General features: G+C 41.1%; 2 protein-coding genes across 6 annotated transcripts in view; both read left to right on the forward strand.

Annotated features, from left to right (window-relative positions):
* LOC307039369 (uncharacterized protein) overlaps positions 1-15,801 on the forward strand; it is a 28,700-nt gene extending 12,899 nt beyond the window's left edge. The window contains exons 1-14 of one of the 5 annotated variants that reach the window (XM_079681347.1): positions 948-1,572; positions 2,891-3,000; positions 5,684-7,925; positions 8,420-8,461; positions 8,819-8,882; positions 9,422-9,629; positions 10,229-10,293; positions 10,646-10,777; positions 10,870-10,946; positions 11,046-11,089; positions 12,301-12,464; positions 12,554-12,660; positions 12,769-12,889; positions 13,398-15,801. In XM_079681347.1, coding sequence (XP_079537473.1) covers positions 1,421-1,572; positions 2,891-3,000; positions 5,684-7,925; positions 8,420-8,461; positions 8,819-8,882; positions 9,422-9,629; positions 10,229-10,293; positions 10,646-10,777; positions 10,870-10,946; positions 11,046-11,089; positions 12,301-12,464; positions 12,554-12,660; positions 12,769-12,889; positions 13,398-13,463 — 3,594 coding nt within the window. In that variant the 5' untranslated portion in view covers positions 948-1,420 and the 3' untranslated portion in view covers positions 13,464-15,801. Of the gene's footprint in view, positions 1-947; positions 1,573-2,890; positions 3,001-5,683; positions 7,926-8,419; positions 8,462-8,818; positions 8,883-9,421; positions 9,630-10,228; positions 10,294-10,645; positions 10,778-10,869; positions 10,947-11,045; positions 11,090-12,300; positions 12,465-12,553; positions 12,661-12,768; positions 12,890-13,397 lie in introns of those variants that run through there. The other 4 variants (XM_079681348.1, XM_079681351.1, XM_079681350.1 and 1 more) reach the window with 4 other exon arrangements.
* A 2,423-nt stretch (positions 15,802-18,224) lies between these two features.
* LOC307040344 (lysyl oxidase homolog 2A-like) overlaps positions 18,225-24,080 on the forward strand; it is a 31,824-nt gene continuing 25,968 nt past the window's right edge. Inside the window, exons 1-3 of the mRNA XM_079683076.1 lie at positions 18,225-18,383; positions 20,194-20,507; positions 23,910-24,080. The exon at positions 23,910-24,080 is cut by the window's right edge and continues 5 nt beyond it. Of these exons, the coding sequence (XP_079539202.1) occupies positions 20,225-20,507; positions 23,910-24,080 (454 nt within the window). The 5' untranslated portion in view covers positions 18,225-18,383; positions 20,194-20,224. The remainder of the gene's footprint in view (positions 18,384-20,193; positions 20,508-23,909) is intronic.

Consider the following 24,080-nt stretch of genomic DNA (forward strand, 5'->3'; position numbering starts at 1 on the left):
GTGACATAGGTGGCCTTCAAAAGTTTGGGCAAAATAACTGAGTTTCATTCTTGTAACAATATAAACAAATGTTGTGTCCCAGTGAGAGCTAGTCTATAGAGAACAACAGGGGGACAAAGATGGAGCCCTGGGGAACACCACTGGTCAGTGGTGCCATAAAGAGCACAACTCCTGAAAAAGTAGTTTGACAAAAACATTTAATATTATCACATCACCATCATCAGCTGGTATTAATAGATCACTAGAAACTGTGTTTCGGATTGAGACTATTTCCACAAACTGTTAGCTTTGTGTGTGTCAAGGGCCTTTTAATCTGCACGGAGAGTCCGTTGTTGATAATAAGGAGTGGCTCTTGGGTTTTTGCAGTTAAGAGAACAGTCCTCTTGTGTTATTCTTCTTTTTCTTAAAAGCATTCAACAAGGTTCAAGGTTCTTTATTTTGTCATACGAACATAGCTACAGGGTAGTTATGCCGATGAAAATCTTAGGTCACAGGCTTCTCCAACAGTGCAACACAATAACAAAGATAAACAGAAAAATATAGTGCAATGTGTGCTTCTGTCAAAAACAACAAAGGGTTTTTACGATCCCTTAATGAGTGCGTTGAAGGCCCTGGGTCCCTGTCTGTTCTCTGGTCTGAACCGCAGACAAATTGAATCAGGTAGATCTCCTGGGGCTATAACAAAACTGGTTCCCCCGGTCATGCACGCCTGCCTACCACTGGATGGGAGAAAACAGTTAACTGTTTAGCAGCCTGGGGGAGCAGGGAAGGCTTAAAGAACTAGCCCCACATTCCTACCCTCTCTATGGGCTATAAAACTTGGAGCCCCAACAGTCCAGCTCCTCCTCCACCTTCTGTGTTTGTTTTTTGACTCCCTCCTTTTGCTTCAGAGTGGTAGAGCGGACTGACAGGATCGTACCATTCTCCAACCACAGGGGAACTCGTGTGGTTGAGTAACCGAAGCTACATTCATTTTCAGAGCTTCAAGCTTCCTGTCTCCCCCGCTGTGTTTTTTATCGGTGGACCAGCCCGAGATGGAGGTTGGGAGGGGGTGCTCAGCAGAGGAGAGAGCGAGAACAGCATTTTGAAGCCCAGCTGATCAGAGCTGTGGTATTCTGCCACCGAGGCAGAGGCAGGGGGAGCGTGACTGGAAAGAAAAGAGAAGGCACCTGAAGAATTTATGATTTTAAGACGGAGGTTTTACAAATTGAAGAGGGGGAATATAAATGATTTTTAATTTCATTGGCATCTGCGAACTCATGTGAAGAGAGAACCTCTGTGGGAAGATGTGAGAGCCTTTGGCAGGGTGGAAATCTAAGGAGAAACGCACAGAAAAGGATTTACGTCAGGCCCTGGAAAACAGTTCAGGGAGTCCTTTGATTCGAGAGAGGGTTGAATAGCCCCCGTGGAAAGAGGAGTGATGTCTTGGCTGTCACCCGTGTCATGGGCCAAATGGACGTGGACGGCAGTGCGAGGGGGAGAGGGAGAGGAGGATGAAGAGGGGCATGAAGCCAGTGAAGAGAGGCAGCAACTTGAAGAGGAGGAGGAGGAGGAGAGATCTCAAAGCTACAGGCAAGTGTTGTGCTTCATACTGTCTGAACTGGAGGAGGGGGCATTGTCACATGTATGTCCATGTGTGTGTGTCCACCTGTCAGTTTGAGGAATCTCTGAAATGATGAAGGTTTGGAAAAAGCGGGGGGGGGAAACCGTTGGCTTATTTGCATCAGCCTTTTTTGTTGTTGTTTAAATGTCAGATGTTATGTTGTCATGCAGCGCTGACACATTTCTGGTGTGGCTTTGGTTCATGCCATCACTGTGTTTGAACTGAACGTTTTTCTCGCTGGCACTACATCCTCGTTTCTGTGGCTGCACAGAAATATAACACACACTCCTTCAATGCAGCCAGGTACAGGTGTGCTTGAATGATGTAATCATTGCTCAGGAACATGACACATGGTCAAAGCATCACCCGACCCTATCCTTTCTCTTATCCTCGGGCCTGCTTTGATAACGTTATCTCTGCCTTTGTTCAAAGTAAGTGTTTACCCCACTACTTTTTCTCCCACACTTAGATATTTGATTGACCAGATAATCCATCACCACTCTAGCCTCAAATGCCCAAATGTTTGTTTACTATCAGCAGTTATCTAACCAATAATGAACTCACTGTGATATGGCTTCCTGAAGTGATCCAATCAAAATTGAATGTTGTTGCTTTACAATGTTAACATCACGAGTAAAGTGTGTTGACAGCTGGATTCAGTTGCAATGTTCACATCTTATTTTAAAATGCATACATAAAGATCATTTGCATGGTGCCGTCTCAAACGATAGTGCTATAGATTTGACAGGAAAGAGTGGTCTGCCCTATTTCCTCTTTATCTTAATCTTCGTCTACATTACTAGCATGAATCAAATAGTGCCGTGTGTTGCCGAAGCCCAATACAGCATGAAAGGAGAGAGTTAGGTGTAATATAGACAGATCTGGGACAGTAGAGACTTGTTAAGGTGCATCAAGGTTCAGTACCATCTTTGCTTCTCTGAATTGATTGTTCCCCCTGTAAAAAGTATGAAAATAGAACAACCCTAGAAGGGAACATCTTGTACAATGTAAATGATTTGCATTTGTCCTTGCACTTGCACATATTGCACATTTCAATCCAGTGCTAATTAAGTAGAGTCTTTAGATTAGATAGTGTTTATATTGAGATCACTACTCCTCAGTTATATAATGAATATTTTCTTTCCTACTGCTTTTTCATGTTTTGAATGTTTGTAAAGTTCACGCTCTCTCTCTCTCTCTCTCTCTCTCTCTCTCTCTCTCTCTCTCTCTCTCTCTCTCTCTCTCTCTCTCTCTCTCTCTCTCTCTCTCTCTCTCTGGGTTCCACAGCTCTGACTCAGAGAGTCATTTTGAAACTCCTGAAGCATCAACTCCTGTCCACTCTCCTTCAACCTTCCCCGAAGAGCTGGAGAACAACAACACTGATGCAGACAAAACAGGTGGGGCAACTGCTGAGCAAAAAACACTGAGAAATAGAGAGAAAGATAAGAAGGAGTAAAGTCATCTAACTGTTGAAGACATGAACACGTTGCAGAAACCCCCCCGGTAGCAGGCTGTTCTCATTAACATTAAACTTGTATTAAACCGTTTGAAAGAAATGTACTTTTGATATACATATTATAAACCCAGTTTCCCTCGTTGAAGTTGCCATGGTAACAGGAGTCTACGTTGAAGTCAGGAGTCCTTTTATGTTGCCCTGAATGTTCAGACATCATTACATTTCATTTGGCTGACACTTTGAAAGTCAACAAAAGGAAAACTCCGTCATCTTTATTATGATAAAATAATCATTTAAATAGCACATGCTGGATTAGGTCAACTCCGCTTCTGTGCTTGAACTGTGTGCGAGGCGTATCAGGTTCACCACACCAGAGTAATTGGATACATATGCAGTCTGACTTTGTCCAGAATGTACCTGCCTTCTGCATTTTACCTTTGATTGTACTTTATCGGCCTGTAAGTAAAGATATCATGACAAGTTAGGGCAATATTAGATTTTCAGTCACAGTTTTTATGATGGCCTTCTCTTTATGCATTAAAAACATACAACATCAGCTTAAAATACTGTATATTAACACTTTCAATCATCTTAACACACTGTAGGCCATCATAAATCGTTATATACTAATGTATAAGGTTAGATATTACATACTTATTGACAATTATTTTTGCATGGACCATAGTGCATTATAATTCTTATACTTGTAGTACATCATAATCTTTCTATAATGCCTTAATGCATTGTTATTATATACTATAGGCAATTTAGTTCATGCATCATAAGTTTGTTTGATTATAGACATTGATTATAATGCATAATTTTGTTACACCATTTTCTTGTGGATCATATCAATGTGATGAATTGCAATGTTTTTATTAGCGGTAACTAAGGTGAGTAACACCTAAGCAGTGAAACATGTTTGGTATGTCAGAAGGTATGCACTCTGAGGTTTGGGTGTGATGATGGTGAAGGCGCTGTCCATTGAATCACTAAGAGGAGGAGCCTGGAGCAGAGAGTGCACGGCCTCCGCTCTGGAACAGGTTCAACAAAAGCTTTGGTTCACCTCGTGTTGTATTGGTAACTGATAGAGGAGGGACTGATCTAAGATTGTTATCAGGCTGTTACTATCATGCAGCCCGCTTTTTAAGGAGGTTTTGAGGAGACCATGGCCGTTTCTCAATGTCGAGTATACCTGCTGCAGAGCCACTATTTCAAGTATACTACGTCATCGAGTGGCGCTGAATGCTGGGCATTTAACATGCATTTAAACAGTCCTTTGGCGCCACTCGATGACGTAGTATACTTGAAATAGTGGCTCTGCGGCAGGTATACTCCACATTGAGAAACGGCCCATGTGTTGACGTGAGGCAGCATTGGTAGGAGTAAATCCTTCCTGTAAAACGGCTACAAAAACATTTTTAAACGTGCACATTGTTCAGGTCAACCGTTGGGTAGCAAAGAGTGAGTTCACTTTTGTTTTAACCCACAAACATCCCTTCCTGCAGCTGTGAATGAGGAAGTTTGGCAGGCGGGAGTTGAAGTGCCCCTAGAAACTCCTTAAATGTAAACATGCTAATGGCTATGTCTGTGTGAGCCCTTCCACAGTCTCCATCGCTGCTTCAGCATGAGTATATTGCATGGGGACCGTTGTTAAATACTTTCATACTTTTGTCAGGGCCAAAAAGGCACCTAGTGGTAATAAACAAATGGATAATTAAGGGTTGTTTAGTATGTCTCCTAAATAGAAAGAGGCATCTGTGGTGAAATTAATGATAAAATTACATTTGGCAATCCATTTTAATTCTATATATTTTTTTATATTTACTATTTGAGTACTATTTAGAATTGTTGTGATTTAAAAAACATAACAGAAAGTGCTTTAATTAATAATAATTATAAGTGTTTGACTGATGTAAATAACTATTAATCACAGGTGCAAAGTATTTTTTATTGAACAAATTAAGTATATCATGACAAATGGTAAACGCCATTAAATTGACTCAAGCAAATTAGACCACATATTGCACTTTCCTGCAGCCAAATGAGGTTTATCCCTACTTCCACATGCTCCTCCCTTTATAAAAAAACAAGTGAGAGAACACCAAGGAGTCCTGTAGTTTTCTAATGAATATTCATGTGGATTTGGATGATGAAATCTTTGTATGGGCATGTTGGATTGCAGGATTACTAAAGGGCACTCTGCTAATGTGAGAGTTAGGTAGGAACACAGCAGACTGTGCTAGTCTCCTAGCAACATAATATTACATGAATATGGCGAGTATGACAGGCGTAGTGAAATATGTTGATGTGTCAAAGGGTTCCCTGGAGGCTATAATAACTCCACCCCCCTGTTGTCAACACAACTAAAAATAAATCATAGGTCTTTATTTTTATTTCTCTTTTTTGTTAATGCAAAAAAGGTTTCTAGTAGGACATCGCCATGGCAACAGCAGCAAAAGGAACAGTTAGCTGGCTAGGAACCAATCTGATGTCACTAACATCTGAGTTTAGATTTGATTGGAGAGATAATTATAGGCAAGAAATATGAATGCAATTTTGATATTGTGCATTTGAATATATATATATTTTTTAATTCTTTTTTTCTCAAATGTTTTCTTTAGATGTGGATCAGGAGGAGCAGCTGATAGTGACTGCTCCTGTGTTGGATCAGGATTTTTGGCTCAGCCACAACATGGGTCAGGATGAGCCTGTGGCGCCCAAGGGTGGCCTTCTGGAGGTAAACTTTGAGACTCTGCCCGCACGGCAACCAGAGAATCTCCCAGAGGCCTTGGGCTCTGCCCCTGCACCATCATTAGTGAATGAAAAGCCTGAAGTGCCTGAATGCACAGCTGTATCCTCTGAGCCATTCCAAGACCCGGCGCCTGTCCTAGTTGCAGCTCCAGCTACAGCTCTAGATCCAGCTCTAGCTCTAGATCCAGCTTTAGATACAGCTTTAGATACAGCTCTAGATCCAGCTTTATATACAGCTTTAGATACAGCTCTAGATCCAGCTCTAGATCCAGCTCTAGATCCAGCTTTAGATACAGCTCTAGATCCAGCTCTAGCTCTAGATACAGCTTTAGATACAGCTTTAGATACAGCTCTGGATCCAGCTCTAGATACAGCTTTAGATACAGCTCTAGATCCAGCTCTAGATCCAGCTCTAGATACAGCTCTAGATCCAGCTCTAGATCCAGCTCTAGATACAGCTCTGGATCCAGCTCTAGATACAGCTTTAGATACAGCTCTAGATCCAGCTCTAGATCCAGCTCTAGATACAGCTCTAGATCCAGCTCTAGATCCAGCTCTAGATACAGCTCTAGATCCAGCTTTAGATACAGCTTTAGATACAGCTTTAGATACAGCTGCTGCTCTGGATCCAGCTCCAGCTCTAGATCCAGTTCTAGATCCAGCTCCAGCTCTAAATCCAGTTCTAACTCCAGCTCCAGCTCTAGATCCAGTTCTAGCTCCAGCTCTAGATCCAGTTCTAACTCCAGCTCCAGCTCAATCTCCTGATCCTACTCCTCTTCCTGCTTCTCTTCCTGCTCCTACCCCAGAACCAGAGCCATTCCATTGCAGTGAACCTGCATCCAGCCCAGCTCCCGAGTCCCTTGAGCAGAAACCTCTGGCTGACCCAGAACCACAGTGCAATGGCCTTGACCAGACAGAGCCCCTTCAAAAGACTAAACACAGGAAGTCTAAGCCTCTATCACTCGAGGTCAAGGCTTCAGTGGACGAACCTCCCCAAACAATTGAGGAACAGGAACTTCCTCTTCCCAAGGCCACTTACAAATTTGACCCTGACCAGCTGGATGACGGCTTTAACCCTTTCACCTGCGGCGGATCCAAAATCCAGAACTCTCCCCCACCGTTTGGTTCCAGCTCTTTTCCCAGACTAGAGCCAATCGGTTGCTCTTTGCCAGCATGTGAGGACAGCGCAGCCCCTCCAGTAGAAGCTGAGTTGTCATTGTCGTCGTCGTCAGAGGCAAAGTCCGTAATGCTCGAGTTCGGTTTGGACGAGGGGACAGTCACCAAGCCACCTCCAAGGAAATTAGGTGGTAAAAAGAAACTGGCAGCTAAGAAGAAGGCCAAAGCGTCAGAGGTTTCATCTAAACCAGCACCAGAACCAGTTTCTAAATCAGCACCAGAACCCATTATCACAGAACCAGTTTCTAAACCAGCACCAGAACCCATTATCACAGAACCAGTTTCTAAACCAGCACCAGAACCAGTTTCTAAACAAGCACCAGAACCCATTATCACAGAACCAGTTTCTAAACCAGCACCAGAACCCATTATCACAGAACCAGTTTCTAAACCAGCACCAGAACCAGTTTCTAAACAAGCACCAGAACCCATTATCACAGAACCAGTTTCTAAACCAGCATCAGAACCCATTATCACAGAACCAGTTTCTAAACCAGCATCAGAACCCATTGTCACAGAACCAGTTTCTCTACCAATGTCAGAACCGGTTTCTGATCCTCTTCCAGAAACTGCTTTGCCAGTTTCAGACTCAACTGCAACTCTTAACGTAGACGATATTCCTATCCCTAAATCAGGAGCCTATAACTTCGATCCCAATCAGTGGGACGACCCCAACTTCAATCCGTTTGGTAGCAACAGCACAGCGAGCACCTCTCCAGTGCTCCCTAAGAGCTCCTACAGTTTTGATCCAGACAATTTTGACGACTCTGTGGACCCTTTTAAATCCTCCAAAAATACTACCAACGAGGACTCGTCCAGCAGTGCCCCTCAGCCGGAGAAGAAAGTGAAAGACCTGGGCAAACCTAAAGTAGTGAAACCGGCGGGAGAGAAGAAAGCCAGGCAGATTCCCAAGAAAGAAAAAGAGAGGGCAGTCGAGTAAGTCTAAAGGAAAACAAAACCTTTTCTATTTTACTCCAAGAGTTTGCCATTTTGAGACTAACATTATAAACAATAATAAAAGGTGATACTTTGTCATATGAGGTTTAGATCAACTCCACTAAGTTTTTTTCTTAGGCTGGATGTGTTGGCAGCTAATTTTTGCTTTGAACTAACGCTAAGCACTTAACACTGCATACTGCCCTTTGATGCAATTCCCAAACAGGATATATATAGGCCTTCAGAAGTGTTTATAGCTGCAATGCTAATTTAAACTTTTCCAGGTCTGTGGGCATCTTGGGTTTTGCTTAATCTTTCAACTATCTAACATGCCGATCAACGCCTTAAGCCACTCGCACTCTCTCCTTTGTCTCTTCCCCCTGATCTGTTCTCCATTCCCTAAATCAATATCCCCTTCATCTTTCATCCTTCCTCGTCTTGTCTGTTACGCAACCCCCCCCCCCCCGACCTCTGCTTTCGTCCACCTCTATTAGCCCGGGGACCTCTGAGCAAGTCAAGTTTCTCTGTTTTCTGTTGTAAGTACTCTTACTATCTAAGCTCTCTTTACTGCATGCTGGCTTTCCATGTTACTCTCATCTTGGCATGTGCTGAGCTGTTGAAGGAGCATTTAAGAGAAATAATCATTGCTTGCACCTCAACTCACAAGGCCATAAATCATCAAGTTAATTTGTCCCGCCTTGTGATCCCTCCAGAAGTTTGGCAGCGCTAGTATAATTATAGTCTATGTATGTAGCTTATTTTTGAGCCATCTATTAATATGCATTCAAATGCTTGCAGCTATATGGTGGTAGAAACAGTTGTTATATTCTTATGAATCTCCACTTTTGTTCTATATGTTCTGAATCTTGAATCACACTGTTTTTGTTTTGTAGGAACTCCTGTAAAGTTCAGAAATATGATGAGAGCCAGTCCTTGGTTGTTGAAGTGTGCGATCAGGTAACGGTAGTTTTTTTTATCTGAAATGTTACACCTTACTGCAGTGACACTGCATTTCCCATTATTCAGCAGCGGTCTAACCTCTCGGCCGAACTTTTTCACACACACACACACACACACACACACACACACACACACACACACACACACACACACACACACTTTGATAAAAGCTGACATGAGCACCAGCAGCGGCTCCAGGTCTGTAGTCCTGCAGATATACTCAAGACATTGTGTAACCTAACAATGTGACAAAATAATACAACTGATACACTTCACTTCCTCTCCATAGTATTTGATGCATTTAATACAAATATGAAGTGCATTCGTGTTTTTTTCAAACTACTTTTGTGTTTTATATTATAATACTTATATTGGTTATTATTTTTTATGTTTGAATTTTTTTTTTATTAACTATTTGGAATTTCAGGTCTGAATAGATAGTGGTTTTCTTTTTTTGGGAGAAGTACAAAAAGAGTATAATGTTATTTGATATGGAAGTATGACATTAGGATCCTATCTGTCTCCCTGATCTCCAGGAGAAGGAGGAGGAGGAGGTGGTGGCCTCGACCCCAGAGATCACTCAGCGAGTTCATCACGCCACTGATGAGGAGAAGCTCGCCTGCACCGGCATGTTGGGCCAGACCGCAGACATCCAGGAGGAGAGAGGAGAACCCCAGTGCAACAAAGCACCTCTGAAAAAACAGACAGTCGATAAATCAATCGATGATATATGTCTTAAGGATGGTATGTTTCAAACTCTCCACTGGGTGCTCATTTAAAAATAGAAAAAGTTGGCAGTGATAAGTATTTTATGAAGCAAAAAACAGTGTATGAATGAGGCATGGTGTTAAAGAGGCAGGCATGCCCAGAGAGGTAACAGTTCCAACACCAGCATGAATTGGAAACTGCCAACAAGCAAAGGGATACAGTTCCATGATTTTCTCAGCAACTTCTGTTTGGAGTATAGATAGAGTTTGTATAAATTACAAAGCCCTAAGAATGTATCAAACTTTAGGCAGGAGTTAAATGGAGAATTCACACTCACAACCCAGGCCTGAATGTAAGAAAGTAAGACGTGTTACACTGAATATCTCCCATAGTTGTGTATTAGAATTGGTCTGCATCAGTGGTGCAAGAATCACTCTATATTTTAACCATGGAAACAAGGAAACAACACAATCTAATGAAAACTAGACAAATACTGCCATATTTTTCAAAGTTGAAGTGACATTGAGCACGGTGATAAACTACTGTGTGGATTATAACTTAGTATAACTCAGATATGGGGTTTTTCATCATAAACAAGTTGCCATTTATCTTTAAATGTTTTTTTTTCCTCGAAGGTCCTGAGACAAAGATTACAGATCACCCAGAGGAGAAGGAAATCTGCAGTCTGAAAAGTGATATAGTAAGTAGTAGTAGTTTGGGTACCTCGGTATGAATATTTAAAGATGACCGCAAAACTGTTCTTTATTTCAATTGGTAAGAAGATAGTTCAGCCATTAATGGACTGTTTTGCTTTCTCACGCTCCAACATCCATGTTTTTATCTAATAGTTTTCACCCATGCAATATTCGTCTAAGATGAGCACGCTTTAGGTTTTACAAATGTTTGATTAATAAAATCAACACCCCTGAGAACTGTTTTCTTGCATCGCTCTTTGCACAGACATCATGTGATCTAATAAGAACAGTAGAAACAGCAGAAGTGTTTTTGTCAGATCTTGGACTTAAACAGTATGTTCTCTGCATGTTCCACAGAGTGAGATGTCCATGAAGCTTTCTACAAAGATGGCCAGCAGTGAGGGCTCAGACGCTGCCGCCCTGTCCCAAGACCACATCTCTCTGAGTGAGATGGACAAGGCCGCAGTGCTCACCCTGATCAGAGAGGAGGTACGTCACAGAACGTTTCTCTCCATAAAGAGCATCTGCAGATTGATTTGTTTCTGAATATTGTTTCTCTTCATGTCCTGTCGTCCAATTAGATCATCACGAAGGAGATTGAGGTCAGTGAGTGGAAGAAGAAGTATGAGGACAGCAGATTGGAGGTTTTGGAGATGAGGTATGGAACTGTTTCCCTAGATGTTTGCTTCATTTGAAAGTACAACTACAAAGAAACCTGTCTTAATACATTGATACATTCTGTGTTTCTACTTGACAGGAACATCGTTGCAGAGTATGAGAAAACAGTTGCACAGATGATTGGTGAGTGGCTGCCCCCTGGTGGTGGTATATGTTGTTTGTGTTTAATGTCTTCTGGCTTCAGAATGCCTGGCTTACTGTATAGACTAGAGCTATTCAATTAGTTTGGAATGGGGTCCGGTTGATGAAAATGATCCAAAGCAAGGGGCCGGGAAAAAGATGGCTTGAAATACGAAATATCATATTAAGAGTTTCAGATACAGTAAATACTACAAGAGCATAGTGGAGTGCATATATTGTGTTTAATTAAATCAAACAACATAGCCCCAAGGCCTTTTATAGATCTAAATGGCAAGTTCAGAACTCAGTAGGCCTACATGTGAAGCTAATTTAACCATCAACATCATTTCATTTAGGGGAAATGATCTAATCATTCACGCAGAGATGCAATAAATGACAGTTTGTCACTACAGTAGCTAGTTGGGTTCGAAACCCGAGCCCGCCAAAGTTTTCAGGCAATGTCTTCCCCTCTATCTCTCAACTTAACAACCTCCCTGGAATAAAGGCACTCTGGCCCCAAAAAAAAAAAAAAGTAGATTACTTTTTAACATTATACTCAAAGGGCCAGTAAATATCACCCCGGGGCCGGATTTGGCCCGCGGGCCGCCAATTGAATAGCCCTGGACTATAGAGTAAGTAGTTTGTGGTTTTCATGACAGCCCCCCCCCCATGCATTGTGTCATTAGAAAACATGACTAAAATGCGGGTTCTTCCAGTTAAAATTAGAGAATAAAACCCTCAGCCAAGAGTGTAAGATTGCATGAAATAATTGGATTGACTTTACTTGAATTTAATAAAATCATTATATTTGTTGCTGATCCCCTAGAATAATAAATAATAATGACTTCATTACTAATTATCATTTCAAAACAAAGACAAAAAAAGCAAGGGAGAAAACTAAAACACAGTCCACAGATAGAAATAACAAATACAACAGCAGTAGTAAAAACCTGTGCAAAAGAACCACTTGTAAACTTATAAACTCAAATAAAATGACAAAAGATACACAGATTTCAAATGGAAAAATATCCAAACTGTAGAAGTGAGTCTTGAAAGAGGAGTTAAAGAGATCAGGGGGTTTCTGTAGTCTACGTTCCTCAGGTCAGCTACGCTAAAGGCTAGGAGCCCTGGAAGCAAACCTTTGTCTTCAGCCTTTAACATTTCCTCCACATCTTACCCTTTCAATCTTCTGATCCACCCTCTGTATGTTGCAGAGGACGAGCAGAACCAGAAGACTCTGTCCTGCAGTAAGTCTGTCAGACAGTTGACCTTGGAGAGGGACCAGGCAATAGCCGACCTCAACTCTGTGGAGCGCTCCTTCGCTGACCTCTTCAGGAGATACGAGAACATGAAGGGGGTCCTGGAGGGCTTTAAGAAGGTCAGTAGAGCTTCAGTAATAAAATGCTATTAAATCTGCTGCCACGTAATAACCGGATCACTACATACTCTCTTCATGAATCTGTCCAGAATGAGGAGATGCTGAAGAGGTGTGCGCAGGACTACCTGATGCGGATCAAGCAGGAGGAGCAGCGATACCAAACCCTCAAGGTGCACGCTGAGGAGAAACTGGACAAGTAAGCTTCCATTTCCCTCAATCACCGGACACCTTCTTCATCCTGCAAATCAACACCAGACTCTTGATTTGACGGCCCCCTTTGTCTCCTTCACTTCCTCTCTAACAGGGCTAACGAGGACATAGCACAGGTACGTGCCAAGGCCAATTCTGAGGGCGTGGCACTGAGCGCCAGTCTGAGGATGGAGCAGATGAAGGCGGATTCACTAGAAAGAGCCGTCCTTCAAAAGGTAGGACGACTGCAATCTGATTATATTGGATTTTCTGTGTTAACCTGTGTGAGTGCAGGGCAAGGCGTCCTGATCAAACACTCTAGAGGATTGAGGTGAAAACCCTTTACCTGGGAGTCATCCGTCGATGTGTTTGGCTTTTACTAAACAATCACTGCAAGTAGTTCATCCTGTGCAGGCATTCAGCACAGAGTTATAAATGCATGTCTGCCAACACACTGGCATGGCTTCTAACACCAGGGGGCAGTGTTTACTAACACCAGCCTCTGGGGAAGTTAAAGGAGAGCCCTATCAAATGAAACAATGACTGTGTTTACAGTTAGTATTAAACACAGCACGACTGATTCATCCTATTCAAATGTTGCACATCGAGTCTTAGGGGAGCTGTTGAAAAAACATGTTCTCTCTACATTTAAACCTTTTCATATTTGCAGAATTGTGTTTCTGAGCTGACATTCAAGCTTTGCCACTCATTTGTAAACATCCTTTCTTTTTCTGTCTTCCACAGAATCAAGAGATTGAGGAGCTCACTAAGATCTGCGACGAACTGATCGCCAAACTGGGACCCGATTAAGTGGCCTTAACTCAAACTCTCACTGCAACATTCATGTAAATACTGTACATGATCACACATAAGCACACTTTTCTTTTTTCCGGCTCATATGTATTTGAAAAATACATTTAAAATCCAGAACGCTTGCTCCTTTCAAACTAGAATATGAAAGCAGAGCGATAATCTTTCATAGTGTTAATCATGTCATCGCAGTGGAAGAAGCACAAAGTCAATATGAGGTGAATTGAATTATTCCTAAAGAGATTTTTTTATATTTGGTGAAAGATTTACAGTAAAGGCTTGTTTTATTCTTCAAGCATTCAACAGTCTTTTGACTGTTCTTGCTTTTAAATGTATTTGCATTTGTTCTTTTACAAAGAATTTCCATTAACGTTTGAAACAGCACACTTCATACAAATCTGTAGGAAACTAAGGATAATACATATGGGGACACAGCACAGATGAATTTTAGCACAGTGTGTCCTTAATGGATTGATTGATTGATTGATTGATTGATTGATTGATTGATTGATTGGTTGGTTGATTGATTGATTGATTGGTTGGTTGATTGATGGATGAAGAAAAGACACATCTCTCTATGGAGAGCCTAAACTGATCTTATGGAGCTTTTCCACTGCAGGACCTAGCACAGCTTAGTACGGTATGGTTAGGCCTTGGTAGGCCAGGCTCACTTTATGCTGCATTTCCATTACAGTTTACCAACTGGGGTAGTAACTATAGTAACGCAGTGTAGGCGGGGCGATCGGCTGTTCGGCGGGCAGAGCGACGCTGCGTAAAACTGCCGTGACGTCATCTTCAATGCGAACCACAAAACCAAAACATCAGCCGTTAGCTGTTAGCACTCAGAGCTCACAGCTCCTCATATCTGTTCAGAAACTAGACAAAAGTTAAACAAGTACAAACCACAGACTGTCTGTGTCATGGCGAAATACAGTCGCTGGTTTATTTATGTCTGTATAGGCCGTTGTTGTGAGTATGGACGGTCTGAGCATATACTGCGTTAGCTTAGCCTGATCTCCATTTTTTAGAAAACACGCATTTTAAAAGTTTTTTCGCCTGCCGTCTTGTCCGGTATCAGTTTGTTGTTACTTCGGCGTAATTTTGAAACGTGTATTACAATGAAATCACGGTCAAATATGTTCACCTTGTTCTAGTTGTAGCCCCCTTGCCAGCGATTCTCTCTGACCATTCAGCAGTCGAGAGTGTTTACCTCACTAGTTTAGCATACTCAGCCCGGTTGTTGGCCCGATAAGAACCTCGATTTTGGAGGGCCAGAAAAAAGATGAAAAATTAGCCCTGAGCCGGAACTACCCCGAGTGGAAAAGCAAAAAAAAAAACGGCCCACTTAAACCGTGCTGCAGTGGAAAAGCGCCATTAGTTTCCTGACCCCTTGGATTTTTTTTGCTACCAATTTGTTTTGGTTATCTCCTTTCATCAGCAAACAAACTGTACTATCACTCATACTTCATCCTTAGTTGCCAAGGAGTTCATTTGTTCAGTATTTTACACAGTTAGATATACAATATGTGATAAAAACCTCAGTTATGCAGAGTTTGAAGTAATGTCGATTTTTGACATCATGTACATTAAGCCTACCATAATTCTCTGGGATTGAATATATATATAGAGCACTTAAGATAATCTTTAATTGTGTTGTATAATATCGAATTATTTTGATGATAGTTTGGGTGGAAATTAAAGTTTAGTTTAAACCTTAAGAAGTGAAACCTTTTCTTTTATAATACTGTAACACTTAACCACGTGCCATGTTCATTTTCTTGCCCTGCATTTGAAGGAAAGTTACACATTTAGTTGTTGCCATGTAGATATCTTTGGACTGTATTCATATTTTATGTGTGAGCCCAAACGTTGCTGGTGTGCCTTTACTTTGACTTTTTGGTGAAAAATAACAGAATACGTTTTCTTGTTTCATTTATGCGGTGGTTTCCCAACTGTTGTCTAAGTGTATTGTATAGTGTGTATATTTTATGATCAAAACACCCTGAACAACAGTACTGGTTTTGCAGTAAAAGGGGAAGGTGTGTGTATTTTTGATCAGGTGTGTTTCAGCCTTGTTCACGTCAGCACAATCAATTGCCAATGTCCTTGTGAAATGACTTTCAATGTGACTCTGTGTCCTATTGTAGTGGTGTCACATTAGTCTGAGGGTGCGTTTTAATGCAAGTCCATTGTTACAGTACAATATATGTATATTTTATACTTTAAGAAAAGAATATTGTTCCTAATATTTGTAAAATTGAAGAATTAAGTATACCCAGATTGTATGTTATTTGCTATATTTTGTGCATTCCTGAATAAATGTTTAAGATTTCATATATTTCCTCCTTTGCCTGAATTCCTGATTCCAGCATGATTGCAGTGATGAGCAGAAACAAAGAGCATTTGGCCATGTTTATTCCCACAGGGAACCAAGAAAACAGTTTTCCTGCTCTCACAGCCAATGACCTGTTCCTTTTTACAAACATGTAATTAGTGGCATTTTGAGTCAAAACACTTCCGTCCGATCCAACAACTATGACAATGTAGACATAAACGTATGAACAGAACAGTCTATTTCAAGTCATGTGGCGTGGTCTACAACAATGTTGCCAGGGATTCTGTTATTTAACCATTTCAATTTATAGTCAACATATTTTGGATTTACAGAAAAACAATAAACTCTCCCCTTCTTGGTTCAGTTAACTTTAAATTAGACCACGTTTACTGCAGTAGCGGCTGAATGCTGGTATTCTTTACCTTTCTGTCCACACCAGGTACACAATGATGTTTAATCAGACAAAAAAAGTGGTCATCCTCATTAAATCCCAATTGCTTTAACACTTGCTTTAACTTCCTTTGTTTAAACACGTTCAAGTAGCCAAACTTGTCTGAAGAAGGGTAAGTTACCAAATGTGGCTGGCAGGTTTTTATTGTTGTAGCCACTTGGTGCCACCAGATGCACTACACATTAACTTCTCATGTTAGAAAGATATTAAGGGATTTGAACTTGACCGATAAAATTGTTGTTAAAACACGAGCTACATCTCTTAACAAACTTGTTAATGTATACAACGATCAACAATCTTTTTTTAATATAAAGAAAAGCCGATATGAGCAGGACAATTCACATTGAGGAGAGACGGGTGACGGGGAAGAAAGAAAAAACTTGCCTTTGAAATGTCACATGTGTATTGCTTTTCTTTAAGTAGGCGGATTCCCTAATACTACAGGGTGGACAATTATTTAGGGGACACACACAAACTTATATGGTTTGATAAATAAAATATGATTTTTATTACCAAATGATCAATGCACTTAAATATTAAGACTAATATCACCAACAACTTTTATGTTACATTTTTGCTTAGTTAACATAGCCACTTGATGATGTATGTACAGGACACTAAAAGGCACCCTACAGAGAGAATGACCCGTCTACAAAGTGCAACGTTGAAAAAACATGAAATAAATTCCCTGTAATTCAGTGTAGTGCTGTGTGCACTGCCTACTAACTTCCACACCAAGCTGCAAAGACCGACATCGACACCTTGTAGGACGACCAGTCCACGCCTTTACTTGATAAGTTTACCAAATTTATTTTGTGTTCTTTTGTGCAATCAGATGTATTTGTCTTTTTAATATTTACACTCGGAGCACAAATAGGAGTAAAACATTTAAGCAGAGACGGAGGTTACTTCTTCCTCCGTCTCCACTTTCTGGCCATCACTTTCTAATACTTGATGCTTCACTTGCTCAACCTTTGGCTGCTTGCTAACATCCTCAGGCGTTCCCTTGTTCAGCTCCCACCAGTTCAAGTCCCGGAAAGACCAAGTTCTACCGAGGTGTCTCTGAGCAAGGCACCGTTCCCTACACTGCTCTCCGGGCGCCGTACATAATGGCAGCCTACTGCTCCTACCACTAGGATGGGTCAAATGCAGAGAAACCGTTGTGTTACTAGTAGGCCTACCTGTACTATGTAATGACAATAAAGTTGAATCTTCATCTTCTTCAAAATCACTTCTCACACTAGTTTTCTCCCATTGGTTGTACCACAAAAGTTGCTGTGAAAAAATAAGCTTTTGAATGTTTATTGTGATATTTTATTGTTTAGTCTCAAATATGCAATAATTGATCTTTTATATAGTGCTTCACAATGTCTCCACTCATGAAGATGACAGACAAGAAGAACACATCAACAGGACGGCTTGCTAAACATTTTTTGTAGGCTTTTACCATTTGGAGTGCTATGATCTGATTTCCAGGGTAAAATGTGTACTCCTTTGTGGCCATATAAACTACAATTTATCACAGATTTTATCCCAAAAGAAAATATCTCACTGGATTTTATTTAAAAATCTAAAATGTTTACTCAATAACATTTTAACTCACAAACTTAGCTTCAGCAAGTTCCATATCCGAGCATCAGCATTGACCTGTGAGCATTGGGGTTAGTTTTGGGTTTCAAAGATTGCTTCCTTAATCTGGTCAAAAAAAAGAACGTTCTCCGTTTTATGGGAAGGGAACACAGAATTGTATAGCATATAAAAAGTCCTTTCTTAATAAATAAACCAAAATACTTATTTTTTTAATTTTAGGTTACGCAACTTTAAAGTTACGCAAAGCTATAAGATGTCAGCAAACGGAGCTTTACATAAATGCCTGCAGTGTGTTTTTGTAACCCTGGTTATAGGGCCGGGGGGGCGTGTCCAGGATGCTGAGGCGGCTTCTGATTGGCTGATGTGCGTGGCGAGGAGTGGGAAGGGAGCGCTCCGCAAGCTGTGAGGTTGAGGAGAGAAACAGCGAGGAAGAGTACTAAAGGGACAAAGAACCGCTGCCTCACATTCATCCTCTGCAACAAGTTGGAAACTTCAAAGTCTGCGTCCTGGAAAGTGTGTTACTGCTTGTTCTTCGTCTGTCAAAGTAAGTGTATCTTTTCAACTCTGAGAAACTCTGGCGGTCCTGATGGGATGCTGTCTTGCACTTGCATAGTGACTGTATTGAAACTTCAAATACATCGTACAATTATTACTTTTTGTCATCTTTGCCAGCAGAAATGCGTTTTTCTAATTTTAAACTTAATTTCATTGTATTTCCTTCCAAATATTGTTTTCTTACAGCCCCAAAAACTGATCCTAACTTAGAACGTGGGCTGCAACACTGTGTTGCATAAGAAGCATAAAAACCAAAATCTAAAAGAAAGTTGCATTAACTTGATATTTATGCTTCACTCTTTTGCTGACATTGGACCTACACTTTTTCCTGAAGAAGCTGCAGGACTCTTTCTTGTGTATAGCTGGATATCAGGATTTGTGTGCTGGCCAGGGCTTAACAGAAACTTGATGGTTGATTTGTGCTTTACTGAAATAAACAAATGATGCAAGAGCAACTTGCTTTGACTGAGAAGCAAACCATTCAGCATGTGGAATGTTGCTATTTCCAGTTGACTTGACAATCCTTGGCTTCCCTACACTGACAGGCAGCTTTCACGTATTATGGCCCTATTGTTCTCATGCAACCTCATGATTGGCATTTTCTAACTCTCCATTGAAAACCTGAAGTAAAATGAAAGTCACATTTTGGAGGGAGTGTTAAATGTGAACAATCGTCTTTAGGATAGAGGTGTGTCTCCACTGGTTTTGTAAGCAGTATAATCTAAAACATACAAGACACATTCCAGAGAAGTGTTAGTTTTTCATAAATGGCCATGTGGAGTTGACACTTGCTGACTGACTGTTTGTTCTGAAGTGCACTCTGAACTCTGGTTAATACACTAATTTAAAACGTACATAATGTTGATTCTGTAACTCTTAACTGCTGTGTAAAGAGATATTAAATAAGTCTAACTTAAAGTATCTGCTGCTTCCGCCTGCTTAACATTCGTGAGAAGGTATACCAGATGTTTCACAGGATCGCAAGTGACGTCTAACAAAGTCTGACAATTTACTGACTGTGTACTGCAGGAGTGTTTGTGTAAGCCTGGGCCTCTACAGTTTGTTTGGCTGTTGCTATGACGTCAACTCGGAAAGCCCCCCTTCTCCTTCCTCCCTTGCAAAGACGTGGAGGTCTCCTCACTTTCACTGTCTTCCTTTCCTCCTCAAGATTCCTCCCTGGGGCCTTTGGTCCCTCCATTGACACTCATGGTTTGCCATGATATATCGAGTTGGAGTCAACTTTTCCTCTGTAGTTCATCCCAGCAGCCTTCAGGCACAGATCTATAGATAAAGCAGAGGGGCAGCACCCCAACCTGCAGGAGCCCACATTTGCTCTCCATTAGGCTGTCAGAAAGATGGAGAGAGGGATCCTTGTCTCTGTGAAACAACATTATGTATGTATTAAATTAGTGTATTAACCAGAGTTCAGAGTGCACTTAAGAACAAACTAGTCACTAGTAGCTTCATATATTGTCAGACTGTGGTAAATCCTGTATGTGATTCTGAAGTGTATACTTGTGGTTGCACGGAGGCCAGAGAAGGTCTCTAGGAGCCTGATGATGGCCAAGCCAAACTGTTCCTGCCCTAGATTTTATACTCAAACTCGCTCAAGTTATGGACAAAAGAACCACACACACCACAAATTACTGTCTGCCTGCAATGTTCATCTCTCAATATAACTCTGAGGAATGTGCAAATGTTACATTTAAAGTCCATCTCCTTATAGATTCTTCAATAAGCATAGTTCAGTTCAGCTTCTATTGAATTCTTACAGTGTTTTTTCTTAATCTCTCCCTTAGTTCACTGTCTTTCCTTGCCTCGTCCTGCATCATGCTGCGTCCAGTTGCCATCCACTGTGTGTTGTCCACCTTACTGTCCCTGTGGGCGCTGTGCAACGCCCAGTCAGACTCTAGCCCCCCTGTCATCCAGCTACGTTTAGCCGGGGAGAAGCGGAAACACTACGAGGGCCGGTTGGAAGTTTACTACAATGGCGAGTGGGGAACGGTGTGTGATGATGACTTCTCTATATCTGCTGCACACGTGGCGTGCAGAGAGCTCGGCTTCCTGGACGCCCAGTCCTGGTTGCCCTCGGCCAAATACGGAAAAGGAGAAGGTAAGAAAACTTTATTAGAAGTGTCTGTCCGTTTCCAGGACTTGGTCTAAACCTTGTGTTATATAGCCAAAACCCTTCAAACTCTTGACATCTTTCTATCCAGCTTTTGAACAACTGTGTTGGGGGTTATAGGGTGTTAATCTTACAAACCAGCCAACCACACACTTACAAGTCTGTATATCTCTTTGTACAGTTCTGTTTGTTCCATGGAAATCTTTCAATGAGGTACAGGTTTCCTCCTGTCTGACTGCGTGTACCCTCAGGTGCTGGTTTTCCCATTAGAGGCAAACCTAGACAGGCCAATCACATATGAGCATGGGAGGGGGGGACTGGAAACCCTGTGTAAAGCAGACCTTCACACAGACGTAATTTCATCCCTCCTCTCACTTTGTAGTGTATGAATTCCTCCGTCATGGTGAAAGCAGTAAAGAGATTCCCAGCTCTGAGAGTGTGCTGGCTGCTCGTGGTTAATGTCAGTTGGTAGCTCTTAATTAACTCATTGTCCCTTGTTAAAGGTACATGTTTTCCCACAGGGTCGGGCCACATCCAGCCAGCCACTTCAAAAGTGAAGCAATAACTGCCTTGCTCCACAGTTATTATAGCAATTTCAAGAATAACATAAGTGATACACCCCATGGATGTAATGTTGCACGCTCATTATATTTTACAAGGAGCAATTAACAAGCAGTTTGATGTATATTCCAGCACTGTGCAGACTGACAACTGCACTGCATTTTAGCAATGAGGTATAATGGGGGGGCTGTAGGGTTATATAAGCCATATTTTTTCTTAAAGTTTATCAAAATTCCCTTTGGTCACTTTTAATATTGTTAAGTTGCATTTCTTTTGTATAACAGAATAGGCACAACGTTTATTTTACCATAAAATGTGTGCAGCATTTTGCCATTTAGCACAAGTGAATGACCCAATATGTGTATGTCATGATGAGGAGTGTACCTCTTTTAGTGGTGAATGGTTGATTAGTTTGAAAGCAGATTAATTGAGGCCCAGACAAGCTGTATGCATGTGAGAGAATGGAAATTACTTTTGTCTGTTTTCCTGTTGTTGGTGAAGTCAAACGGCTATAAAGGTGATGAAGAGAATTTTCCATCTCCCATCATGATGACTTATACATCAGGGACAGAAACCACTAAATGTTCCTAATGGGAGACAAACCTTTATAATAAAACTTCATGGATGCTCGTTTAGATCAAGATGTTTTTGGCAACATCATGGTTGTGTAAAATATATCAGGAGTAGAAGAAGGCTACTGCTTCAGGCAACAATTTTGAAATAGGATCAGATGCATTTGCACATTTCTTTTACTTAGGGGGTGGCTGGAGTTAAGTTGCTGCCTTAAAGAACCAAAAAAGGCCAATTAGAAAATGCATGGCTCCCCTGTGCTCTGTGCTTCCCATTCTTTTCAGTGGTTGGTGAAATTACATTCCCATAAGGCTTGTGGATGATAGTTTTAACTCAGCAATCCAGATGTATTACTCCTGGCAATGCTCAATATTTGTTTAGACAAACGTGCACGGAGACCACGCTCCCTTTTTAAACAACCCAGCTGCTTCAGCACCAGAAGACTTGGCTCTTATTATAAAAAATGTTCCAGAGGTGAAAATGACTTTTCCAGAAGAAGGCTACGTGACTATATAACACGCTGTCACTCTCTCGGTATGATCAGGATGTTCCTCAGCAACATGTTGACACTCTCAGAACGATGAGCTGGCCGTTTCTGGTTTTCCTCGTGGTTTCCTTCACGATTGGTTGTGAACAGCCAGCTGGACGACAAATGATCTTCTTCTCAGCCATGACAACTTTCATTGGGCACGTTGATGCTGAAAGAATGTGTCAGGGAAGCAAACACATCTCCACATGAATAGGTTTACCCTCTGTCTGAGTGACTAGACTTGGAATGGAAATTATGAAATAGAAGTCAAAAAGGTAGTAGTATAAGCAAAATAGTTTAAGCAGTCAAGGTTCAATTTTAGGATCAGCCATTTAAATGTTTCCCATGCACTGTTCCCTTATTATTGGGTACTGTGACTGGGAATATAGGCTTGTGGCTGAGCTGGAACAGCCTTAATGCAAGTGTGAAGGGTTTTATCTGTGAGAGCCAGATGTGGAAGAAATACTCAGATGTTTTGCTTGAGTAAAAGCAGAAGTACCAGAATGTAGGAATACTTTGTTACAAGTAAAAGTCCTACATTCAAAATGTTACTCGAGTAAAGTACAGAAGTATTAGCATCAAATAAAGTACCAAAAGTAAAAGTACTAATTGTGCAAATTAGCCATATTAGAATAATATAAATTATATGTTTTACTATAATTATTGATGCATTAAAGTGGTATCAAAGGTGGTAAAGGTCTGCTAACATGAATTCCTTCTGGTGCATGATTAACCTCTGAATTGTCACGGAGTATGAAGTACAAAGTAGCAGAAAATGAAAAATAATCTCAACCTCAAAATTCTACCTAAATACAGTACTTGAGTAAATGTACTTAGTTACTTTACACAACTAGTGAGTGCCAAGGGCAACCACATAATGGATTGTTTAAATAAGTCCTATACCTAAAGTTATCGACATGGAAATGAAAAGAATTTCACAAATAAAATAAAAAAGAAAGAAAGAAAGGTCACACACACAACCTATACATCCATTTGATTAAGGGGGACCTATCATGAAAAACGCACTTTTTGATGTCTTTTATACATGATATGTGTCCCCGGTGTGTCAGGGAACTCACAAAGTGTCAGAAAACAAAACCTCTCTCTTTTCCCTCCGTACCCAAATCTCTAAAAACGGGGGAACAACGGAGCTGATCCAGATTTGTGTCCGATATGACGTAATATCGGAAAGGTGGACCCACGGCACAATCAGAAACGTCACTATCAGAAACAATGCCCGACGTGTTTAGGACGTAATATGGTCTTGGTTTACATTAGCAAGCATCGCTAACACTCAGAGCTAACCTGTGCTGGAGAGAGTATGTGTAAAAAAGCAAGAATTAAAAAAGGAACTCACCTTGTGGTAAACCCGCAAGAGAAAAAGCATTTGAGCTCCATACTGTTTCAGAAATTATCTTTGATGTGGTTTGGAACATGATATGGCATTTAATCACGGCAGCATTTAGCTGAGTATCTCGTAGAATTCTGAGCAGGCATAGCTCCACCTCCTCTTCTTTTTCTTCAAGCCAAGGACCCAAACCTGCCGTTCTCTAACAGGCCTGAAATAGAGGGATATGAGGGATGTCAAAAATGCATTATCTGTTTGGTATTTTAAGCAAAAACACATCATAGACATGTTTTTGATATATTTTTGATATATCTGAGACCCATAACATATGCCTAAAAATAGCAGATAGGAGACCTTTAAATATTTGCCTCTCTCCCTCCAGGCCGGATCTGGTTAGACAACTTGCACTGCACCGGTGGAGAGAAGAGCCTGGCTCAGTGTCACTCCAACGGCATCGGTGTGTCGGACTGCAAACACTCGGAAGATGTCGGAGTGATGTGCAACCAAAAGCGCATTCCAGGCTTCAAGTTCATCCGGAATCGGGCCAACAGCG

The sequence above is a fragment of the Notothenia rossii genome (assembly GCF_949606895.1).
Source record: "Notothenia rossii genome assembly, chromosome: 5".
Lineage (NCBI taxonomy): Eukaryota > Metazoa > Chordata > Actinopteri > Perciformes > Nototheniidae > Notothenia > Notothenia rossii.